This window comes from Eurosta solidaginis, chromosome 4 (genome assembly GCF_040869045.1).
Source record: "Eurosta solidaginis isolate ZX-2024a chromosome 4, ASM4086904v1, whole genome shotgun sequence".
Taxonomy (NCBI): domain Eukaryota; kingdom Metazoa; phylum Arthropoda; class Insecta; order Diptera; family Tephritidae; genus Eurosta; species Eurosta solidaginis.
In genome coordinates, this window is record NC_090322.1 from 254,727,148 (window position 1) to 254,752,625 (window position 25,478).

The window sequence follows — 25,478 nt, forward strand, 5'->3', positions numbered from 1 at the left end:
GTGTTGTTGCATAAAACCTTTTTGGCACCACAATACCAAAGATTAAGTATAAAATTTCAGAAAAATTATAAATTTTTTTTGGAAAAACCACACAATATCCGGTCATTGTTTACGAATTTAGAAACAATAAGAATGGCAAATACGAACGTGTATGAAATGTAATGTCAAAACGTATATGCACATGGTTGTATTTATATGCACCAAAATGCTTTAAAAACGCATGAAATTGTTAAGATAAAGTTGAAAAAAAATAATAAAAACTTTAATATAAAAAAAAAAATATTCTTTTAATAACAACAACAACGCCTTATATATTCTATATATACATCAATTGTAAGGATTATGTCACTTGCGGCCACCGTGGTGTGATGGTAGCATGCTCCGCCTATCACACCGTATGCCCTGGATTCAACTCCCGGGCAAAGCAACAGCAAAATTTTAGGAATACGGTTTTTCAATTAGAAGAACATTTTTCTAAGAGGGGTTGCCCCTCGGCAGTGTCTGGCAAGCGCTCCGAGTGTATTTCTGCCATGAAAAGCTCTCAGTGAAAACTCATCTGCCTTGCAGATCATTGTAAATTTTACCAAGTAGCGCAACTAACAGCTGATCGGTGAAAATTCGCACATTCACACGCACAGTTCTCGACTCAGTTTCAAAACAAAACTTTAGATTATTTAATTCAAATTTTAAAGTGAGATAATCCTTACAAATTTATGTATACAGAATATATATGGCGTTTTTTGTTGTTATTAAAACAATAGTTTTATTTATATTAAAGCTTTTATCATTTTTTTTTTTAACTTCGAAAAATCTCCGAACACCATTCCTTCATTATATGACATTCGACTGCCTAGTCCACTGCCTTCCACTCTATTCGCAACATAACCTCTACTTAAGCTGCCAAACTATATAGTAAACAATGTTGCAGATGCCGTTCGGAGTGGGCATAAAACATGTAGGTCCCGTCCGGCCAATTTGTAAGGAAAAATCAAGAGGAGCACGTCGCAAATTGGAAGAGAAGCTCGGCCTTAGATCTCTTCGGAGGTTATCGCGCCTTACATTTATTTTTTTATGTCACTTTATAATTTAAGCTAAATCATCTAGTTTTTTTTTTTGAAACTCAGTCGAGAACTGTGCGCGTGAAGGTGCGAATTTTCAGCGATCAGCTGTTAGTTGCGTTACTTTATTTTGACATTTAGCTTCATTCTCGCATTCTTTATTTTGATTCTCGGCATTCAGTACGTTATCCTTTTTTATCAAGAGTTTTATAGGAAAATGGGTGGGTTTTTCTGGCATTCTGTATTCTTTCATATCAGTTTGTGCGTGCTATTTGGAAAATTTGGTTTACTAAAATATACATAAATCTAGGAAAGTAAGAAATATTTGCGGGCACCAGTAAAAAGAATGATTGTAACATCGTTTCTACTTTCAGGCGGCGCAGTCAAAGTTGTGTTGAAATTAAACAAAGTTTGAAAATTTTCAATTAAAATAGTTTGAATGAATATAACTTTACAAACTTATTATACATATTTACACGCTCACCTTAATTCGAAGGACTCGTTTTTTTTATTTTACTTTTTTCGGATGTGTTGACACGCCTGTCGTCCCTCACACTGTGCTTCTTAAAGAATACACACAGTATCAATGTAAAAACGAGAAGATTGTAAGAAGAAACAGAATTTAATTAACGTCCTTGGCTAGAAAATGGGTAAGTTGATAAACAAGGGCGTAGTAATGCTGGACTGAGGTCGGGAATGAGTTTTTTGGGTGCGGAATTCATTGGTTTTATTGAAATTTCATGGTTTTTTTTGCCGTACTTATGTTATTGTGGTAAAATTTCAGAAAAACCACATGTTGAGTCGATAGATAATTGGGTTCTCTGAGGTAGCACTTTTAAGCACCAGCTCCCATTTTTAAATCAAGGAGAAACTGTGGGGCTCTTAAGGCCGTATGAAGCCGCGGGATCAAGGTTCGCTTAGTTCGCTTCTTAAGTACTTATCGAACATTCATTAACTTCTATAAAGCTACCCCACAACTTGCTGTAATCTACTCCCAATAAAGGCATCTATAATATAAGGTCCATTAGCGAACCCGATTTCGGTACCACAGCTTACCAAAATAAATTTTGTGGATGTGAAAAACACCATATCGCATCTACAGATCAGTTATCGAGTTGCAAAGTCATTAAGCTATGCTCCCTGAGAGTTTTGTCTAAGCGATTTTGCGTCCAATTCAAGTACAGTTACATAAGCTTTTAAACCCAATCTATGAGCAGGGCATTAGAAGACACTGCTAACCTTCAAATAGATTCTTGGATAAAAGGTAGTCAGGGAATATTATCCTAACGGTTGTATGTAATTAAAGTCGAACGAAAGATTTAGCAAGACTGCAGAAATAGTCAATAATTCAGCAAATTCAGCATATTAAATACTGAAATGCGATACTAGGCGGTCAGATATGTATAAAGATATCTATACAAGACACTTAAACAATCAGACTGCTAATGGCATCCTCCAAGATTACGATATCCAAGAAAGTAAAATCATTTTCGCCCAACGTGGCCAGTGTTAAAGCACATACACTTTCTTAGCCCAAAGAAGGTCCTTCCTGGGACTGTATGAAATGCTGTTTAAAAATGCTCCAATAGACCTAAGGCTGTGCAATCCTCAAACTATTATATTCTTAAGGTGCGTTAAATTCTAATTTCGTTAAAATCAAACCAGAATGGCTTTCGCTGTACTCTTAACAGTACAATTCAATTTTATCATATGTTGTTGTAGCGATAAAGACACTCCCCAAGGTTTTGGGGATTGTTATCGATGTTGATGGTGTTTTTCCGGATAAGAACCCGATACGTCCCGGTAACAAGTACCATTAATTTACAAGCCCGAACATCTCGAGAACGATTTAATATAACAACATTGAACCTTTAAGGCCATTCCGCCCTGCAGTCTCTAGTTCCATGAGGGTCTTGGAGTCGCCAAACAAAAAAAGGATTCGCCAGAGCCTCGCCTGCAAAAGAAACAGGATTGCCACGTGTGGGCGAGGTTGAAAGTTGGGGTGGGGCTTATAAATTGCGCTGACAGCCCCTTGAAAGGGTTGCGCCCCACAAACACTTGAATCTCTCTTTAGACTCACACATTTCACAATTTCTTTAGCTAAATATGGGGTAGTAGACCCACTTATTATCCTCTCTATACAAATATGTGTTTTGACCAAATAATGAACCGTTAAAATGCACAAAAGTACGGCTAAAGTATTCAGGAGATTGGTATTTGGATGTATGAGTGTATGTCCATATTATATTACAGCCAAAGGTCGTGTAAATGGTAAGCAGCATTTAATGCGGCAAGGGGGTGGTGCATGCGTTGTTCAAATTTTTGGCAGTTCTACTCATTTCGCTGATTTGGGTGGTGTCAACTGCACCACGTTTTACTCACGCCTGGCTGCATCGTGTAAAATGTTTTTGAGGCTTCATTTTTAGGAACAATCGAGCTTAGTGCCTTGGGGTGCAGCTTCTGCTGTAGACGTGCTGCTTTTATTTTTCCGTTAAAATTGTGATATTTGTTGTTGTTGTTTAACTTCATAACTGCTTCTGCGGTTACCTTATGTGTGTTTAGTACTTATGTAGAAATAACTACAATCCACCTTTTTAATATTTTCCCGTTCTTTTTTTTTTGCTTACTTCAACAGAAAGCATCGAAATGCTGAAAGCACTTTACGACTTCCAAGCGGTTTATCCCAAAACTATAAGCTTCGATGAGGGTGAATACTTCATATTGTATCAGACATCAGCTCGTCAGCGAAATTGGTGGCAAGTGGTTAGCATGAAAGGCAATATTGGCTTTGTGCCTTCCAATTACGTAATGAAAATTAAGGTAAGTAAATAACTGTTGTTAATGTTGGCAAAACGTGTTAATCGGTATGTGAACGTGCCCAAATATGTTGCCTACAATATCCTGTACAAAAGAATGTGTGTTGTCCTGCAAGATTTTTGCATAACATGACATCAAAACAAATGTTAGCGAAAGTGATTCTGTAATAAAAAAGGGGTGTGGCAACATGCGCGTATATTGAGTTTAGTGTGAAGTGCTCAAGCAAACCTATTTCCTGCGTACGAAAATTTTGTGACAATTATGCTGTTTTTGTCCATTTTATATTTTGTTATTCATCCATTGACCTAATGGATAAGAACCTCAATAGCGAAATATTTTGCTACCCCTACACCGTGTTTTTTTTTTAATTAAGCGGACCGCCGGGCAGTTTTTACCGTTAAAAGAATGTGGAGAGAGAGATAGAGAGGAAGATGCCACGGATGATAGCGCTGGAGCGATGGAAGCGGGTCTCGAAAATGACGGTACGGGTCGCGGTTCTCAGAGAACGGTGGTGATGATCTTCAAATAGTATCTTACCCCCAGAGAAAGCCTACTCGGATAGGTTCAGGCGGATTACGGTGGTGCTCCTACGGCTAATGATTGACGGCGGCGGGCAAGAAGGGCGCAGTTTCACCTAGGTGAAGTATAAAGTTTCTATTAGTACTACCCAACGTATAGGTGTATTTGTATACATGGGTGCTGGGTAGATTCAGTACCCCTCTCAGGGAGCCTCGGACGAGAGTCCTAGCGACCATGAGCGGTGTAGTGGAGTCCACCATTGCATTCGGCGCGGCACCCCAATCAGGAGGCGGGGGAGGGAGATGCTCCTCGGCCACCCTGAGTGGACTGTCCGCGCCTCATGCCATCCCCCATTTGTTGCTGGGTAGACCCAGTACTTCTCTCAGGGAGCCTCACACAAGAGTCTTAGCGACCGTGAGGGGTGTGGTAAGGTCCACCGTTGCATATGGCTCGGCACCTCACCCAGGGAGCGAGATGATCCTCGGCAACCCTGGATGGACTGTCCGCGACAATTGCCACCCGTATTAATATGTATTGGGCCTGGCGTGTCCCTCAAGTGGAGCCCAGGACAGGTCCTGGACGCGCCTTGGGGGAACTACCCGTGCCCATCCGTTCTTCGAGGTAGAAAGGGAGCGTATCCCCTTCTACCCCGTGGGACGTTGTGAAAAGGTTGGTTTCCCATAGGTGAGGGGGGGGGGAGATCCATGAGCCCGATGGGTTCGCTGGGAGTCTTCCCCATTTCCTACCATTGGAAGTTTGGCCTCAGCCTCACTTACCTAGGTGAAGTATGCAGTGAGTGGTGGCGTTTGCCATTTCATACTTGTTAGCGTATAAAATGGTTAAGAATTCAGCTCATCAATAACTCCTCGTTATGATAGCGAATGAAAAATGCACGCCAGATAGTCAGTACCACACATGCTGAGTATGTTTGGTTGTTCGCTGTTGGTACTTGGCATACTATGTGCGGGTGGTTGTTCGCTGTGCAAGGCGATCGAAGAGTATGTATATTTAAATGCTAGGGTAATTACATATTTAATGTTAGGGCTTGTGGGTGGGTTATAGTGACGTAGCATTTTGCTACGTTACAGTCCCCCTCCCACTTCAGGGAAGAGAGGATTCGGCATTCAAGGCCAAGGTCCAGGGTTCAAGTCCCTGATCGGGCGCCATTTGTGAGGTGGGTTTTGTCGAAGGCTGAGGTAAGCTCAGCCGCTCCAGGGTCAGGCGAAGGTCGTAGTATTTTTTCTGTGTCTTGGCCGCTATAGCCAGATTCTTCTTGATCTCTTCCCATATTGTTGGGGATACGGTCGGTGATTCTTCGGGGACGGCGCCTTCGGTGCGTATTTGCTCAGCTGTCGCGATGTTTCTGCCAAAGTTGATTTCAGCAGCCGATGCTTGGGTTGCTTCGTGATGTGCTGTGTTCATAGCGAAAGCGATTTGCGGGATTTCCCTGTCCCAGGTGCGGTGATCGGCTTTTGAGCGCTGCGCTATCATGGTCTTGATTACCCTGCTAGCTCTTTCTGTCGGGTTTTCGGGGGGGGGGGGGGGGGGGCATATGCAGCCATGAATTTGTGGGTTATTCGATGTTCGTCGACTTCGGCATTTATTACCTGTTGCATCGCTGAGTTCCGTGCGTAATATCACTGTTTTAGCGGGCGATCATGTTTCAGCGAGATTACATGTTCTGCTGCCCTGCTGGGACCAGTTATTCCCCCGAATATCCGTTGGTGGTGGTTTAAAAAAAACTGCAAGTTCGGCATTTTGAGTTGCTCTTAAATGCTTTCCTTCTTTCACGGTACTTAGTTTTGCAATTATGGTGTTCTGGGTTGGCGTGGCTGGCGGTAATAAGTTTCCATCTAAGGTGAGGGTGAGCCCCCTTTCCCTGAGAAAGTCCATGCCTGGAATCATGTATTCGGCCAAATTAGGCAGGGTGGACACTCGCATGTGGGTCGGTTTATTGTTGCAGAGTATGGTTACTTGGTAGGTATACGAACTAACAACGCACGTCCTATCGGCGAGCTGTACGTTGCGGACGCTGGGTGCGCATGCTATTTTCTTGCTTTCCAGATGCTTACTTATAGTGTCACCTACGTAGGTGAGCGTTGCGCCGGTGTCCACCAAGGCTCGGACGTTTAACCCTTCGATGGTGAGCTTGACGTAGTGACGGCCATCCATCTTTTCATTCGGCGGCTGTTTGTCGATGGCTGCTGATTGTGGTATTTTCCCGTGCCGTAGCCTGTCGGGAGTCAAGGTACTCGCCTTATCGCACCTGAAATCTCTGGACAGAACGTTGTCCCGACCACATCTGGAGCAAAATAGTCTTCGGGCTTTTCGGCATTGGTGGCGCATATGTCCTCGCTCCTTGCATCTCCAACAGGATTCCTCTCGGCTATATTCTTCGGTCAACGGTGATAAAGAATGCGCTGTTTGTCTGCTTTGTCTGGTAGCCTCTAATTGTAGCAACTCGAATTCGTCGGGGAGCTCCATCAGCTGCTCTTCAATGGTTCGGAACTCGCTACGCTTTGCGAATAACCGGTATTCGACGCGCAGCCCGTCGTAAATGCGTTCTAGGTGGTTCTCTCGTGACATAATTGGATGTTGTCGGATCATAGTTTGCATGGCGAGAATGTAATCCTTAGCCTTTTCCCGCCCCTGCTGTCTCCTCTGCCGTATGGCGTCCTCTAGTTGGTGTAGATGCCGTCTGGGTAAGAAGAATTGCTCGGCCGCTGTGCGGAATTGTGCCCACGAGAGTATCTCGGCTTTGCGTACGCGGAACCATTGCAATGCCTTGCCGCGCAACGTCTCTGGCAGCGTTGGGAGCAATCTGTCCAAGGGAATGCTATAGCACTCGGCCAGCTCCTCAATTCTCTCCAAAAAGTCATAAAGCGTTTCTCCACCCGTGAAATGGGCGTCCCATTGGCGAACCGTGTTCATTACTTCGGCGTCGGTTAACTTGGTACGGGGCGGTGACGGTCGTTGGTTGGCCTTTGTAACTGCAGACGGTGTGGTCACATGGATGGAGGGAGTTTGGTCGAGAGGGGTTTTAATTTGGCTATTCTCTTCTGCCTTGATTTCATCTTCAACCTCTCTCAGTAGATTTTCAGTTGACTTGCGATTTCGTTTTGCCTTGACGTAGGCACTGAGCGCTATGCATAGCTCAGCGACAGTGCTGCCGTTAACGAATATCCGGTATCTCTTGCACTCCTCAATGAGTCTCTCTTTCTTCAACGAATATATCCAGTTCAAGCTGTCGGTATTCAATAGGTTGGTGTTGTCCTCTGATTGTGGTTGCGTGTTCGGTGGCCCATGTCCCGGCGGGCTGGTGCTTGTTGTTGCTTTTACACTTTCCTCTCCGGAGATGGGTCCCTGCTCGGGCGCCATTTGTGAGGTGGGTTTTGTCGAAGGCTGAGGTAAGCTCAGCCGCTCCAGGGTCAGGCGAAGGTCCCACTAACCTTTTCCAATTAATAACACAAGTAGTTGTTGTTTTGTTCCGAACACGCCCACACACACGATGCGGCTTTTGCCTTTCGATGCCGGCAGCCTCTGATCCCAGAGAGAGAGAGAGAGAGAGAGAGATAGAGAGATAGAGAGGGAGATGCCACGGATGATAGCGCTGGAGCGACGGAAGCGGGTCTCGAAAATGACGGTACGGGTCGCGGTTCTCAGAGAAGGGTGGTTATGATCTTCAAATAGTATCTTACCCCCAGAGAAAGCTTACTCGGATAGGTTCAGGCGGATTACGGTGGTGCTCCTACGGCTAATGATTGACGGCGGCGGGCAAGAAGGGCGCAGTTTCACCTAGGTGAAGTATAAAGTTTCTATTAGTACTACCCAACGTATAGGTGTATTTGTATACGTGGGTGCTGGGTAGATTCAGTACCCCTCTCAGGGAGCCTCGGACGAGAGTCCTAGCGACCATGAGCGGTGTAGTGGAGATGCTCCTCGGCCACCCTGAGTGGACTGTCCGCGCTTCATGCCATCCCCCATTTGTTGCTGGGTAGACCCAGTACTCCTCTCAGGGAGCCTCGGACAAGAGTCCTAGCGACCGTGAGGGGTGTGGTAAGGTCCACCCTTGCATATGGCTCGGCCCCTCACCCAGGGAGCGAGGCAGCGAGATGATCCTCGGCAACCCTGGGTGGACTGTCCGCGACAAATGCCACCCGTATTAATATGTATTGGGCCTGGCATGTCCCTCAAGTGGAGCCCAGGATTGGTCCTGGACGCGCCTTGGGGGAAATACCCGTGCCCATCCGTCCTTCGAGGTAGAAAAGGAGCGTATCCCCTTCTACCCCGCGGGACGTTGTGAAAATGTTGGTTTCCCATAGGTGAGGGGGGGGGGGGGAGATCCTTGAGCCCGATGGTTTCGCTGGGAGTCTTCCCCGTTCACCTTGGGGGGTTTGGCCTCAGCCTCACTTACCTAGGTGAAGTATGCAGTGAGTGGTGGCGTTTGCCATTTCATACTTGTTAGCGTATAAAATGGTTAAGAATTCAGCTCATCAATAACTCCTCGTTATGATAGCGAATGAAAAATGCACGCCAGATAGTCAGTACCACACATGCTGAGTATGTTTGGTTGTTCGCTGTTGGTACTTGGCACACTATATGCGGGTGGTTGTTCGCTGTGCAAGGCGATCGTAGGGTATGTATATTTACATGGTATATTATGTGCGGATGGTTGTTCGCTGTGCAGGGCGATCGTAGGGTATGTATATTTAAATGCTAGGGTATGTACATATTTAATGTTAGGGCTTGTGAGTGGGTTATTGTGACGTAGCATTTTGCTACGTTACACAACAATAACAATTCATAAAAAACTAGTTAGTTCTTCTAAATCATAACGCATATAAGAAAAATTTAAGTGTAATATTTGAAAGAACCACAGACCTCTCGCACACCCACCTACGTCCAAAGAACGCTAAGATTTTGCGTGCAGCGACTTCATCCCAAATAACATTCAGATGATGGACTCAAGGTGCACTCCAGAGTTCATTTTGAGAAAATATTCTGTAGCTAAAACTTTTTCAATCACGGTGCCACAACATTCTTAATAAGAGACAGTCATGTTGATATCGGCCCCCAGCGGATTAGGGATTCAGAATATACCCGCGGTAGGTATGCCTGTCGTAAGAGGCGACTAAAATACCAGATTCAAGGGGCTGTGTAGCGCAACCCGTTCAGGTTGCCAGCGCAATATATAGCTTGGTAAAAGTCTAGTTGAGGGGTCGACTGCTAATACGCGTCAAAAATATCGAGAGTGGTGTCAAAAGACGCGTATTAATCTCGAGAACAATAATCCGAAGGCGAAAAATAAAAATTTTATCTCTGTGCGGAGATAAATGCAGTTAAAGTTGGAGATTTTCATGTGGTTGTTGTAATGTTGGCGTACCCACAAAAAAAATTGTGAACATAAGTGTTTTGCGCGGATATAGTTTTGGTCTCCAAACCGGTGTTGGACCCACCAAGGGTAATTTTTTATAAGCGCGGCCGAAGGCCGCCAACGTAGAAAGGTGTTCTGCGCAAACATACTATGGATACCACCCCCGGTTTCGGAGGTACCCGCGGGACTTTTTTCGGTTTTTCGTTAATATGGCCATATAAATCGTTCCCGAGATGGTCGGACTAGCACTTTAATGGTGCTTTGTTACCGGAGCGTACCGGATCTATATCCGGCAAAGGACCATCACATCGAGAATACTCTCCAAAACCTTCGGGAGAAACCTTATCGCTACAACAACAACAACATGTTGATATCGGCTCTTCTTCAGAACGATTTTTTAAGCTGAACCCCAAGTATCAGTCTCCTCATCAACGCAAAAACAAGAAAGTATTATTACAATCTTTAGTGCGTGATGCGTTTGTCTGAAAGCAGCTTTGCACTTTACAAAATTAGGTCTTCCTCTTTACCGCTAAAAACGCAATCCGTTGGACCTTCTCATTTCGTTGGTGATAGTATAACCTTGAATGTTTCAGGATAGAAGATGCTTGATTTTCATCCTCCACTTCTTCTTCTTGCAGAGATAAAGGGACTCCCCGAAGGTTTGGCACCGTTAAAAAGGTTTCACGCTCTACAAGTCCCTCATCATACCTGTCCAAATGTATGGCTCGGAATCATGGACGGTGTCCAGAAAAGATGAGATGGCTCTAGTAGTCGGCAAAAGTAATCGATACCAAAATAACAATCGAGGGAAAGTACTCGTATCGTACTCATTAAAAAGCTCAGTAAAACTTATGAAAATTAATCCTTTACTTATTAAAGCAACTCACTAAACTCGCAAATGCCTAATGCGGGGTTCACACAGCTTACGAGCTATACGAGGGATTCGTATTCATGAGTTGCCCCCTTATGAAGACATTATGGTGAACGCACTGGTTCATTTACTCATAACTTTTGCACTGTCAAAACATGTTAGGTTCCGGATTTTTTGAACACCCCGTCAAAAAGTAGGTCGAGTTTAGACGAGCCCCATTAGCTGCACAATTTTTTGCATTTCCTACTTTCATTTTAAAATTCTTGTGTTTTCGTGTGCCGGTGTTATTAATTAAGATGGACGTCGATTTTTTGGGGCCAGCTAGTTTGAGAGCGGAACTCAATATTATTTTCAAGATAACATTTCTTTACGACAAAGATTGAAGCCTAAAGTAAACGAACTGATTGGACCGCCTTACGGCACTCTAAATCCTGGAAAGGACTCCGAAATTGTTCAAATCGGCATCCATACCTTAAAGCAGAGGGTTGACTTTTTACGCAACAGCAAGTGTCACCTAGGCGATTAGGTGCCAATTAATAATGGTGGTTTCTTCTGAAAATTTCCAAATACTGACTTTTTCTGGAAGCCAATTTATGAGCGGAATGCAATATTCTTTTTGAAGCACTCATTATATGGGAACTCGAAATAGCAAAATGAAGAAAATCTTAAAATACTGTGACGAATATTACCATCACTAAGCCGTTACTAAGCAGCCACTCGTATGTACGTAAACAAATCAATCATCATCTACACACATACATACAAGGCTACGGAGAGATATTCATAAACACATGTAACCATCAGCAGAAGTAGTACTCACATATACACACGCATATTGCTATGCGAGAGGCTGTAAACTACAAATACACACGCGTATAGCTGGTAACCAAGCAAGAGATGCTAGAAGGAGAAACGTCTAGACATTTGGAAAAATACGCCGACAAGACAGCAGAGAGTATAAAAGCAGCGCAAGCTGAGTAGTCAGTAATCAGTTTTGATTTAAGCACGCTATTGGTTGTGAAGTTAAGTGTTATTGTGAAGCACTCTCAAAGTAGTCTAATAAAGACCATTTTGCATTATTGAATATTGGAGCAATTTATTGAACAGTTTAGCGATTCGAACGTTAGCAGAAGGTTTGGAATAAGCGGAATTTCCCAAAATTCGTGACAATTGGTATCAGAAGAGGAATTGTTGACTAAATTCCGAAAATTTCGAATACAACTTGGGATGGCAAAGTAAATGAATTAAGGATCCAGCAACTGAAAAAGGATTTGGAGGACCGTGGATTGAATACAGCCGGCAAGAAGATCGAACTTCAAACACGGCTACGAGAGGTAATGGACTCGGAAGGAATTAATGTGTCATCTCAACTGGCAGAACAGAAGACATATATGGCATCTCAACTGGAAGAACAGAAGACATATATGACATCTCAGTTGCTGAGCAATTGAAAGCACAGCTGGAAGCACAGGAGATAAGGTTATCATCGAAGCTGGAGGCCCAGGATACAAAAATTTTACAGTTTGAGGAAAAAGTCGAGGCCGAGGTGGATGCTTTGAGGGGACGTATTGAGCAGTGACAACTAGCAGTTTCAGCGAGTAATCCAAAGGTAAAAACACCATCCTTTAACGTTCTGTTCCTTTCCAGGTATTTAAGCTTCAATTCGAGAAGACGACAGCAGTTAACAACTGGAATACTGAAGATAAGGTTGCTGCGCTGTTCGTCGTATTGAAGGAACCTGCAGCTGAAATTTTACAGACCATTCCAGAGGGAGAACTAAACAATTACGAAACATTGATGGGCGCTCTAGAAAGGCGGCGATACGGAAGCGAACACAGGAAGCAAAAACACCGAACAGAATTGCAAAACCGTTACCAAGAAGCTAATGAGACTTTGCAGGAGTTTGCTTCAGATGTTGAAAGGTTGGCTCATTTGGCAAATGCGGTCGCACCCGTATAATACACCGAAAGGGTAAAAATTCAGTGCTTTATCAATGGAATACCAGATGTTGAAACGAAGCGAGCGACATATGCAAATAAAACCACATTCGCAGAAACGGCATACAAGGCTCATCGCATACAAGGCTCATCGTGTGGAAGTAGAAAGACCAGAGTGGGTAGACACAATTTTGGAAGCATTGAAGGGCACGTAGCAGAAGAATAATGATGCAGTCAAATGCTTTAAGTGTGGCAAGCCAGGGCACATTGCGCGTTATTGCAACACCAACCCTAATAGATCCAACAATGTGGGTTGTCGTAAACGCAGAGCTGAAGGAGGTGAGCAAATCTCCAAATCCACTCAATCGTTAAACTAAAGCGAGGCAACCGCAAGGGGCGACTGCTGGCTCCCGCAATTGAATGCCCCATAATCTCTATCTCGCAGATTGGAAGAAGGTCGATCAATCTTACTGTCGGAGGACATGTGGATGGAAAGGAACGTTTACTGACTGTAGATACCGGCGCATCTCATTCCATTATTCGATCGGATTTAGTCAACAAAAACCCTCACTAGGGTAGGCACCTTGTCGTTGGTGTGAGGGCTTAGCCGAACTCCATAGCGCCCGACTATGAGGCGGAGCTGTTTAGGACTGACATCTACGCCGTTTCGCCTCATACGAGGGCGGCGGGATGTCGGTGGCCAAGAACTGCCAACCCCCTAATCCAGGGTGTTATGCGGCCCCTGCCTATTGGACGATTTGCAGCCAGGGGATAAATTCGGCTGTATTCGAACGGAGCCTTCCCGATACCGGGCCACCTCGGGAAGTATTAATGGCCTTACCACAGTAAGGGGCGCTGCTGTGGCGTACGGTTCCGTATATAATACTGGACCGCTGAGCCCGCCTTGTCAGGCAGGAGGTCGTACGACCAAGATGAACGACTCATTACCTGACTGTAATAAGGACGATGTAAAGAGGAGGACTGAGTCGCAATCCAAGGACGACAAATACGAATTAAGCGATGCGTCGGACTCGGGGAGCGAGAGTAGTGCTGATTCAATGAACTCCGTGTTGGAGAAGCACACAAATGAAAACGGAGTAGAAGAGTGGAGAAGGGTACGGAGCAGAGGAAGTAAAAGAGCTCTCTCGCAGTACCGTGCAGCACTAAGAATTGTACAACGCTTGGGAGCAGTGGTCGACCCAACAGAAGTGGAGATCGAGCGCTTGGAATGGGCCCATGAAGCGGTAGAAGTAGGTCGAAGGCAGTTCAAAAGGTTTGCTGCGAGAAACCCTCGGTTCTGCAACCGGTACGAGGAGGAAGAAGCGTCGAATGGCAGAATGAAGAGGCAACGTTCGGCGGAAGGCGACAAGCCTGCTTTCAAGAGGCAGAAAGGACCCAATCCTAGAGCCGCGAGGCAGGGCAGTCGCATAGACAAGACAAGTAGGCCCAAAGCTGTAAGACAGATGGGCTCCAATAGCGAGGTAGCAACTACCTCGAAAGCTGCGAGTCAGAGGGAAGTTCCAATTAAGGAAGTAGGAGATAAGCCAAAGGGAGATAACGCTAAGACTCCGGCTTTCTCGGAGGCGCTAAAGGGAGTTAACGCTAAGACTCCGGCTTTCTCGGAGGTGCCAAAGGGAGATAACACTAAGACTCCTGCTTTTCCCGAGAAGATGAGTGATGTTGCAAAGCAGTCACTGACTGTGGCGTTGGTTGATCGTAGCAGTCCTTTCGGACAAATGACTACTGAAAGGTGGAGATCTGTGGAAAGGGAGCTTATTATCTTAATGCTTAAGATGATGCGGGAACAACCAAGTAAGCCCATTCCAACCTTTGATTCGGGGGGATGGTATAATGGTGTGAAGATGATAGCGTGCGACAACATCGCGAGCTTTCGGTGGCTGGAGGAAGTGGTTCCAAACGGCAAGGCACGAACGCGCGGTTTGAGGTGGTGGATAAAGCGCAAATCCCCACGGTACCAAAAGTTAAGGTATGGATACCATGCGTGATGAAGTCGGAGGATACACTGCGACTTCTGCAGAATCAGAATCCGAACATACCGACACAGGATTGGAAGGTACTTACTGTATCTCGGCCTACCGAGGATGGTCAGTTCTACATCTTCCAAATAAACAAGCAGGCGGAGGATATTTTGTACACGCAGCTTGGTAAAATGTCCTTTGGTACTGGCAAAATTTACATGCGACTCAGGAAAAGAAGTCCCGAGGATAAAAACCCTAACACGCTAGAGGTGGGCGAAGTCGAAAAGGACCTCAAAAGCCTAAGGGAAAAAAGACAGGTGGAGGTCCCCGACGTCACCACGAACGTGCTAGAAGAGGACCAACCGCTAAATGGTGCTGTGACTCGCACAGAGGAACACCCTGCACAACAGTCACGAGAGGCTGAAGGGGGCCTCGAATACTCTAAACCAAAAGGGCAAGGGGAGGACGACGACGTCAAGATGAAGGTGCTGGAGGGGGACAAACAGCCCAATGGTGCTGCGAGTCCTACAGATAAACCTCCAACACAGTAAAGTGGCGTCGAGCGAACTCCTCCTAACCCTTGAGGAGGTTTCGTTTGAAGTGGCGCTGATCCAGGAGCCGTGGCTCTCATCGGGAGGAAAGGTTTCTGGACTTAGCGCGCGCGGGTTTGTCGTTTACTACGCGCAAACGGAAGGACGGGTGCGAGCTGTAGTAATGGTAAGGAAACAGCTGCATTCATATATGCTGCCTAATTACACCACTGAGGATCTCGTAGCGGTGGCCGTTGAGCAAAAGAATAAGCAGGCATTTATCCTGGCGTCCTGCTACATGGCCCATGCTGTGGAGGTCCCACCGATGGAGTGCAAAAGGCTAGTACAGGAGGAAGGGCGCAAAGGGCGGTTGGTCATAGGCGCAGATGCAAATGCGCACCACAATGCGTGGGGAAGAGCAGATACGAACGAGAGAGGCGAATCTCTGTTTTGTTACATCCTGCAAACCAATTTGCAGATAGCCAACAGGGGAAATGTCCCTACATACATTGGTCCAACATCCAGCAATGTTCTGGATATTACATTGAGCTCCGAGCGTGATATATCAAGGTATGATTGGATGGTTCTTGATAGACCATCCTTCTCCGACCATGCGTATATCAGCTTCAACATCCCCCTAAAGAGGGTAGAGAAGGGAGGAACCTTTAGAAACCCTAGGCCAACGAACTGGACTAAATTCCAGAAACATGTAGAAACAAAACTGGGACAACCCAAAGAGGTTGCTAATGTAGAGGAACTGGAGGAATCGAATGAATTCCTAACAAGGACGCTTATGACTGCGTATAACAAAGCTTGCCCTCTAAGAAGATTCAGAGGAAAGCAAAGCCGCCATGGTGAAGCAATGAGCTGAGCCTTCTAAGAAGACAGGTAAACGAAATATTTCAGCTCGCAAAGACCGCGGAAAGCGAAGCGTGTCGGGGCGAGTACAGGGATCTACTGAGGATCTACAAGCGCGAAATTACGAGGGCGAAGAGAAACTCATGGAAAAGTTTCTGTACGGACATAGAGTGCTCCAGCGAAACAGCACGGTTGAAAAAAGTCCTAGCAAAGGGAAACATAGTCCAGGGACTAATAAAGAAAGAACGGGCAATGGTCACGTAATAGTGAGGAATCCCTTGAGGTGCTTCTCGATACACATTTCCCATCGAGAGACGGTTTAGAGGAGCCAGCAGACATCACTCACACTTCGATCACGGAGCTAGTAGTACCAGGCTTGGTGACCGATACCAAGATCGAGTGGGCAGTGAAGACGTTTTCTAAGTTTAAATCGCCGGGCCCAGATGGTATATTCCCCGCCATGCTACAAGTCTCAAGTAGGGCGGTCGTGGAATGGCTTAAAATAATATTCGATGAATGCATACGACTGAATCATGTACCGCACTCTTGGAGAACTGCTCGTGTAGCTTTTCTACCAAAGGCGGGGAAGATCGGTCACATGTATTCCAAAGACTATAGACCCATTAGCTTAACATCATTTCTGCTCAAAACCTTTGAGAGGCTGATAGATGTGTACATAAAGTCCAAAGTGGATGAAAAGCTGCTCTCCACAACACAGCATGCGTACACCAAAGGCAAGTCGGTAGACACCGCATTGCATAGGGTGGTAATAAGCATAGAGAAATCCCTGGAATATAAGGAGTATGCCCTAGGAGTCTTCTTGGACATTGCCGGGGCTTTCAATAATGTTGCAAAATGGGCGATTATGGATGGTCTTAATTACATTAAAGTACATCCTGCCTTAATCAGATGGATCGGCTGCATGTTAAATTGCAGAAAGATTTCATCAAAATGGGGATTGTACGAGGCCACGAAATCAGTGGACAGGGGCACGCCGCAGGGAGGGGTGCTATCACCTCTGCTGTGGACGCTGGTCATCAACCAACTGCTCAGGCAATTCGATGAGGTACCCGTAAAACTTACGGCTTACGCAGATGACGTTGCAATTGTCATAAGTGGAAAGTGCCTTCCAACGATTAGTTCGTTGATGGATCGGGCGCTTCGCGATATTCATACCTTGGCATCTAATTCGGGTTGAAAGTCAACGCGGAGAAGACGGATATGGTCTTGTTTACAAAGAGGTACAAGGTCCCAAATTGGACCAGGCCTAAGTTAGGAGGGGTGACCTTACAGGAAAAACCTTGCACAAAATATTTAGGAATCATCCTAGACAGTAAGCTGTCATGGAAGCTCAACGTGGAGGAGAGGGTCAAGAAGGCCTCAACGGCACTCTATGCATGTAAAAGAATGCTGGGGTGTACGTGGGGCCTATCGCCCTCTCTTTCTTATTGGGTTTTTACAGCGATTGTAAGCCCTATTCTATACTATGGAGTTCTTGTTTGGTGGAAAGCCACACAAAAAACAACATACCTAAAAAAATTAGAGGGGGTATGCAGACTATCGATGCTTAGCATTACGGGAGCCCTGAAAACAACCCCGACGGCTGCACTGTATGCCATTTTGCACATCCCATCTGTAGACCTGGTAGCAAAGAACATAGCATTAACAACTGCAACCAGGCTCGGTGCCTCGGGGCAGCTTGAGCGCCGACCATATGGCCATAGTTGTATAGCGTCATCAATCACAAGACGAACAGACTACATGATTACCTATTTGCGCTTCGAGGGAGATCTTAAGGCCACAATAGAGGTGGACGGTTGGCGCAAGGGTGCGCAAATGGCGGACGAGGCGATACATGTATACACAGATGGTTTCAAAGTAGTGGAAGGAGTAGGGTCTGCGGTATACTGTGCTGATCCGGAAATAAGCAGATCATACAGGCTGCCGGATTACTGTAGCGTTTTCCAAGTGGAAATATTAGCCGTAACCAAAGCAGTAGAAACCCTGGAAGAGAATAGCTTAAGCTGCAACCGTGTTAAATTTTATATTGACAGTGAAGCAGCAATTAAGGCAATAATCTCGCATAGCACAGCATCTAAATGCATGTTAGAGTGTAAGCAGTCTCTGGAGAGAATCGGGACAGGGAGAATCATACATCTATATTGGGTCCCAGGGCATATGGGAATAGAGGGGAATGAAAAAGCGGACGAACTAGCTAAAAAGGGCGCATCCCTTGAAGCTTGCTCCGTAGATGTCCCAATTAGATTGGGCGAGATTAGGCGAAGGCGAGAGGTGCATATGATCGACCAAGCGGGAAAGGCGTGGGTTCAAGCGTGGGGCTGTAAAGTGTCGAAGATTATGTGTAGGTCTTACAACCTTAGACTAACACAGTTGCTCCTATCATTAAAAAGAGAGGACTGTAGACTCATGACGGGTATTCTGACTGGTCAAATGCCTTTAAACTAGGCTTGGTCAGTGATAGCAGATGTAGGAAGTGCGGGTTGGAGGAGGAAACGATCGAGCACGTTCTGTGCTGGTGCCCTGCACTTGCCAGGCTAAGACTCCAGCTATTAGGAGTGATACAGCTGTCAGATATAGAAGCAGCAAGTGGCTTAAGTCCTAGGAAGCTTCTAGTATTTGCCAAGAGGACGGAGTTATTTTATAACATAGGTCCTGGTTTTTGATAGGGTTTTTCAGTTTGGTCTGGTAACACTACGGACTCAATCAGTCCATGTGAGGTCCTCATGGACCGGCCAGTTCAACCTACCTACCTAGCCAACAAAAATATAAGACCATATCCTACCAAAATCTATGAAAATCGCTTAAGCAAGATTGCGTACAGCCACTGGAGAGGACATCCAGGTAATTGGAGAAGTAGCATGTGAAGTCGTAATTGGGAAAGTCACGGTACTACACAGTTTTATAGTGGCAGAGATTGTAGATGAAATCATAATTGGAGTGGACTTCTTAATCGACCAAGGCATCAAGATCGACATGCAAAGCAATACGATGCGATAAAAGAACATGGATATGGCACTTAGTTTCGGCTACGAGAAAGACTACAGAGTGCTGGTGATGGAGAATCAGCAAATACCACCAAAATCGGAGGCAAGTAATCTGGCCAAAGGTTGATGGAGATTTTGGGAGAAATAAATTGTGGGTTGTCGAAGCAGCAAACAAATCAACAACGAACGTACTTGTAGAAAAAACCCTGGCTATGACAAAACAGGATGGACGAATTCCGGTAAGAGTACTCAATGCGTTCAAGTCACCACTCAAACTGACCAAAGGAGCTATATTGGGAAGATGCCAAGAGGCTGATGTAGTTATTAACTGTGAGCAGCTCCAGGAACACGTTTCGACTAGCAAGATAAATCTTTCAAATAACATGACCGCATGGACGGGATAAATGTCGATACAGAGAGAAATGCCAAGAAATACACTGATGTCTTGGAGGAAGAGATGAGGGAAATACATGCTCTTGTAAGACAACCAAGATTATGAGTGACAAGATGAAAGCCAGATACGATAAAGCAATTAATTCGAAGGATTTAGGGAAGGAGATTTGGTGCTGTTATACAACCCACAACGAAAAAACGTTTGTCCCCGAATATGCAGTGTAATTAGGAAGGCCGATGTAGTTTACCGCATAAAAACCATTGGCAAATAGCGAAACAAATGAAAGTGGTTCATTTGGAAAGGCTGGCAGCATTTGTCTGATCGGAACGATCCGACTTAGGTGGAGGGCAGTGTGGCGAATGTTGACATCACTAGGCTGTTAGTAAATAATCACGTAACAATAAAAACATGAAGCAGCCACTCGTATATACGTGTACACATTAAAGCTAGCAACACTTATGCACAAGGCAACGAAAAGATCTCTCACACACTCACATGTGGTCATCAGCCGAAGCAGTTGCTCACACATACACACGCATATGACTATGAGAAACGCATAAAGTACAAATATACATGTATATAGCTTGTAACCATGTATATAGCTTCTAGAAGGTGAAACGTCTAGACCTTTGGAGAAATATGCAGACGAGGCAACAGAGAGTATAAAAGCAGCGCAAGCTGAGGAATCAGTAATCAGTTTGATTTAAACACGCTATCAGTTGCGCAGTGAAGTATAATTGTACTACTCCCAAAGTAGTCTAATAAAGATCATTTTCCAATACAGAATATTGGAGTGATTTATTCAGCAGTTTAGCGATTCGAACATTAGCAGAAGGTTTGAAATAAGCGGAATTTCCCATTCGTTACAATATATTTTAAGTAACTTGCATATATACAAAGATATTGTGACTTTTTTACATAACAGGCTCAGCGTCCGAATGTTAAAAATGGAGATAAAAACCGTTCGCACAACAGCACCCCTTGCTGTGGTAAGGCCGTTATTATATCCTGAGAAGGCTCCGTTCAAATACAGCCGAAAATACCCCTTGGCTTCAAATCATCCAATAGGCACGGTCCGTATAATAACACCCTGGATTAGGAGGGTGACAGGTCTGGGTCACTGACATCCCAGACGTTCACTGCCGCTATATTTTTTTGGAGCTTGTATGGATTCTTTGAACTACACCAGGACCCCTATCTTGATCTACATCGAATCGAAAAGCATTTTCTGAATAACAATAGCTCAAAAATGGCAAATCGAACAAATAACATGGTGAACTAGTCACCACAATACGATAACTTATTAGATTAACAATTTGCTACCAATTCCATAGTTTCATATATTTATGTACATATATTGATCGTTTGAATCAAAATTACTTTCGGTTCGTGTTAAATGGGGTTACACTGAAATAACAGCCCTAGATCTGTAAAAATCCCGAGTCGCTCGGGCATAAAAAACCTCCTACAGTGATCGTATGCAACGATACTGCTCCAGCTTTTCAAAGTTTTTTCTTCATAAACAAATTTTAAAAGTAGCAAATATTCCAAACATCTTTTGATATTTGCCCCTATTTCAAGCCATTTATTGGTGAACTGCTAGGCTAGGCTCAGCTATGTACTTCAACCTAAAACAAATTGCCTAGCTACGGTATGGTTATCACTAAGGCAAGGTGCACACGAGGCTACGCGTCATAGACGCTGCAGGCGAAATTTGTACGCTTTGATGCCGAACACATGTATTTGAATGGATAGCTGCATACGAAGCGTCAGCTGCATGAAAGCGACAAAGCATGAAATTTTCGTGTAGCTAAGCGTACAGCAATGTTGGTCGCTGAGCGTACGTACGCTTGAAAAACAGGAAGAATAAGATGTTTATTTACATTTTTTTGTATGCAAATTTGTGTAATTAGTTAAAAAATGTTACTTTACATGCCAACCTAATAAAACCGCACTGCGTTTTTTTTAGCGCACGCAAACAACCGGCGTTTTTTGCCCTCATCCAAATAAGCATGCGTTGCGACAATGTAAAGCATGTGCGCAAACGTCAAATCTAAATGTCACGCAGAACAAAAATTGGAAATCGAGTTAGGTTTTCGCGCAGCAAATTCAATTTGGGTTGCTCTCATACAAGTTGTATGTGCATGAGACTTTTTTGACAGAAAATGACTTGCGTGCGTTTATATTAGGTTGTCATGTTAGTTAATAAAAGTGCGTGAAAGGTATATTACCAAAGCGAACAAGTAAGGAAGGCTAAGTTCGGGTGTAACCGAACATTACATACTCAGCTGAGAGCTTTGGAGACAAAATAAGGGAAAATCACCATTTAGCAAAATGAACCTAGGGTAACCCTGGAATGTGTTTGTATGACATGTGTATCAAATGAAAGGTGTTAATGATTATTTTAAAAGGGAGTGGGCCTTAGTGCTATAGGTGGACGCCTTTTCGAGATATCGCCATAAGGTGGACCAGGGGTGACTCTAGAATGTGTTTGTACGATGTGGGTATCAAATGAAAGGTGCTAATGAGTATTTTAAAAGAGAGTGGACCTTAGTGCTATAGGTGAACGCCTTTTCGAGATATCGCCATAAAGGTGGACCAGGGGTGACTCTAGAATGTGTTTGTACGATGTGGGTATCAAATGAACGGTGTTAATGAGTATTTGAAAAGGAAGTGGGCCTTAGTGCTATAGGTGGATGCCTTTTCGAGATATCGCCATAAAGGTGGACCAGGGGTGACTCTAGAATGTGTTTGTACGATGTGGGTATCAAATGAACGGTGTTAATGAGTATTTGAAAAGGGAGTGGGCCTTAGTGCTAGAGGTGGACGCCTTTTCGAGATATTGCCATAAGGTGGACCAGGGGTGACTCTAGAATGTGTTTGTACGATGTGGGTATCAAATGAAAGGTACTAATGAGTATTTTAAAAGAGAGTGGGCCTTAGTGCTATAGGTGGACGCCTTTTCGAGATATCGTCATAAAGGTGGACCAGGGGTGACTCTAGATTGTGTTTGTACGATGTGGGTATCAAATGAAAGGTGTTAATGAGTATTTTAAAAGGGAGTGGTCCTTAGTGGTATAGGTGGATGCCTTTTCGAGATATCGCCATAAAGGTGGACCAGGGGTGACTCTAGAATGTGTTTGTACGATGTGGGTATCAAATGAACGGTGTTAATGAGTATTTGAAAAGGAAGTGGGCCTTAGTGCTATAGGTGGACGCCTTTTCGAGATATCGCCATAAGGTGGACCAGGGGTGACTCTAGAATGTGTTTGTACGATGTGGGTATCAAATGAAAGGTGCTAATGAGTATTTTAAAAGAGAGTGGGCCTTAGTGCTATAGGTGGATGCCTTTTCGAGATATCGCCAAAAATGTGGACCAGGGGTGACTCTAGAATGTGTTTGTACGATATGGGTATCAAATGAAAGGTGTTAATGAGTATTTTAAAAGGGAATGGGCCTTGGTGCTATAGGTGGACGCCTTTTCGAGATATCGCCATAAATGTGGACCAGGGGTGACTCTAGAATGTGTTTGTACGATATGGGTATCAAATGAAAAGTGCTAATGATTATTTAAAACGTAGTGGACCTTAGTTCTATAGGTGGACGCCTTTTTGGACATCGCCATAAGGGTGGACCAGGGGTGACTCTAGAATGTGTTTGTACTATATGGGTATCAAATTAAAGGTATTATTGAGGGTTTTAAAAGGGAGTGGCCGTTAGTTGTATATGTGAAGGCGTTTTCGAGATATCGACCATGATGTGGACCAGGGTGACCCAGAACATCATCTGTCGGGTACCGCTAATTTATTTATATATGTAATACCAGGAACAGTATTCCTGCCAAGATTCCAAGGGCGTTTGATTTCGCCCTGCAGAACTTTTGTCATTTTCTTCTACTTAATATGGTAGGTGTCACACCCATTTTACAAAGTTTTTTCTAAAGTTAAATTTTGTGTCAATAAACCAATCCATTTACCATGTTTCTTCTCTTTTTTCATAATTGGTATAGAATTATGGGATTTTTTCATTTTTCGTAATTTTCGATATCGAAAAAGTGGGCGTGGTCATAGTCGGATTTCTGCCATTTTTTATACGAAGATAAAGTCAGTTCAGATAAGTGCGTGAACTAAGTTTAGTAAATATATGTCGATTTTTGCTCAAGTTATCGTGTTAACCGCCGAGCGGAAGGACAGACGGACGGCAGTGTATAAAAACTGGGCGTGTCTTCAACCGATTTCGCCCATTTTCACAGAAAACAGTTAACGTCATAAAATCTATGCCCCTGCCAAATTTCAAATGGATTGGTAAATTTTTGCTCGATTTATGGCACTAAAAGTATTCTAGACGAATTAAATAAAAAAGGGCGGAGCCACTCCCATTTTGAAATTTTCTTTTAGTTTTGTATTTTGTTGCACCATATCATTACTGGAGTTGAATGTTGATATAATTTACTTATATACTGTAAAGATATTAAATTTTTTGTTAAAATTTAACATTTAAAAACATTTTTTTTAAAAGTGGGCGTGTTCGTAATCCGATTTTGCTAATTTTTCCTTAGCACACATAACGTTCCTGCCAAATTTCATCATGATATCTTCAACGACTGCCAAATTACAGCTTGCAAACTTTGAAATTACCTTCTTCTAAAAGTGGGCGGTGCCACGCCCATTGTCCAAAATTTTACCAATTTTCTATTCTGCGTCATAAGTTCAACTCACCTACCAAGTTTCATTGCTTTAGCCGTCTTTGGTAATGAATTATCGCACTTTTTCGTTTTTTCGAAATTTTCTATATCGAAAAAGTGGGCGTGGTTATGGTCCGATTTCGTTCATTTTAAATAGCGATCTGAGATGGGTGCCCAGGTACCTACATACCAAATTTTATCAAGTTCTCGTGTTTACGGACGGACGGATGGACGGACAGACATGGCTAAATGAATTTCTTTTTTCGCCCAGATCATTTTGCTATATAGAAGTCTATATCTATCTCGATTAGTTTATGCCGTTACGGATTACCGTTATTCGAACAGGTCTGCTCAGCTGAGTATAAAAGGAGTATTAAACACCACACCAGCTTGGTTAGACATTGAAGCGTTTAAAAGGCTAAAAAGTGTTGGAAACTAGAAATCACCCTTTTCTCTAGTCCGCAGGGGTTTAAAATTGCCTTTCATAATTTACAAAGGCACGGGGATGCAAACAAGGTTTAATACATATTTTCCTTTGGTTTCGGGGACGGATATAGATGAAGAAATTTAATTTTTTATTTTTTTCAAAAATTGTTTGCTTTTTGTAGCGACGCTCGAAAGTAGCTTCGCGTGCAGATCTTGAGGCGTAGAGAAATTGTAGCTATATGAAATATCTTGTACGCGCCTATGACGCGTAGCCTCGTGTGCACCTTGCCTAAGGCGTTATGCCTATGTCATCAATAAGAGAATACATTTATTTCCATAAGGTTGATTGCATCAGCTGTTTTATTCGGAGTTTGCCAGGGCCATAAAATACTTACTCAGCAATTTTCTTTTTATCTCATGTTCTCTTCATTAAAGAACTTTAAAGCTAAGAATAAAGTTTCATCTCACAACCTAAGGCATTTGCATGTGTCACACTTTCCTTGCATACAATCAAAGGCATTTTTTTTTAAATCGCAATTATAAACATTTATTTGAAGATAACGACTAAGTCTTATTGTACTAATGTTTAATTATTAAATAAAATTATAAATTCGAAACTTATGTATTAAGTATAAAAACAAAATTTCTCTCCTTTGGGTACCTGGCCATGTTGGCATAACTGGCAATGAATATGCCGATAATACTGCTCGTTACTTCGAAGCAGTGCCAACATTTCAGTTCCATTCGCTCGATAAAAAGGATTTAACTAAACATATCAACAAACAAGTACTACTGAAAAAAGACGGGATTCAAGGGGTTGTGTAGCGCAACATATAGCTTCTCCAACCCAATTGTCAACCTCACCTTCGAGCGGCGAATCCCGTTTCACTAACAGACGATGCTCTGGCGACCCCAAGCTCCTCATGGAAATTGGGGGTGGGGAGGGAGGGATGGCCTGAAGGTTCAATGTGGCCATATAAATCGTTCCCGAGATGGTCGGGCCAGCACCTTAATGGTGCTGTGTTA

General features: G+C 43.9%; 1 protein-coding gene across 2 annotated transcripts in view; it reads left to right on the forward strand.

Moving 5' to 3' along the window:
* The first annotated feature begins 1,241 nt into the window (after positions 1-1,241).
* LOC137251344 (NCK-interacting protein with SH3 domain) overlaps positions 1,242-25,478 on the forward strand; it is a 62,477-nt gene continuing 38,240 nt past the window's right edge. The window contains exons 1-3 of one of the 2 annotated variants that reach the window (XM_067785771.1): positions 1,242-1,372; positions 1,433-1,708; positions 3,694-3,878. In XM_067785771.1, the coding sequence (XP_067641872.1) occupies positions 1,705-1,708; positions 3,694-3,878 (189 nt within the window). In that variant the 5' untranslated portion in view covers positions 1,242-1,372; positions 1,433-1,704. Of the gene's footprint in view, positions 1,373-1,432; positions 1,709-3,498; positions 3,611-3,693; positions 3,879-25,478 lie in introns of those variants that run through there. The other variant, XM_067785772.1, reaches the window with a different exon arrangement.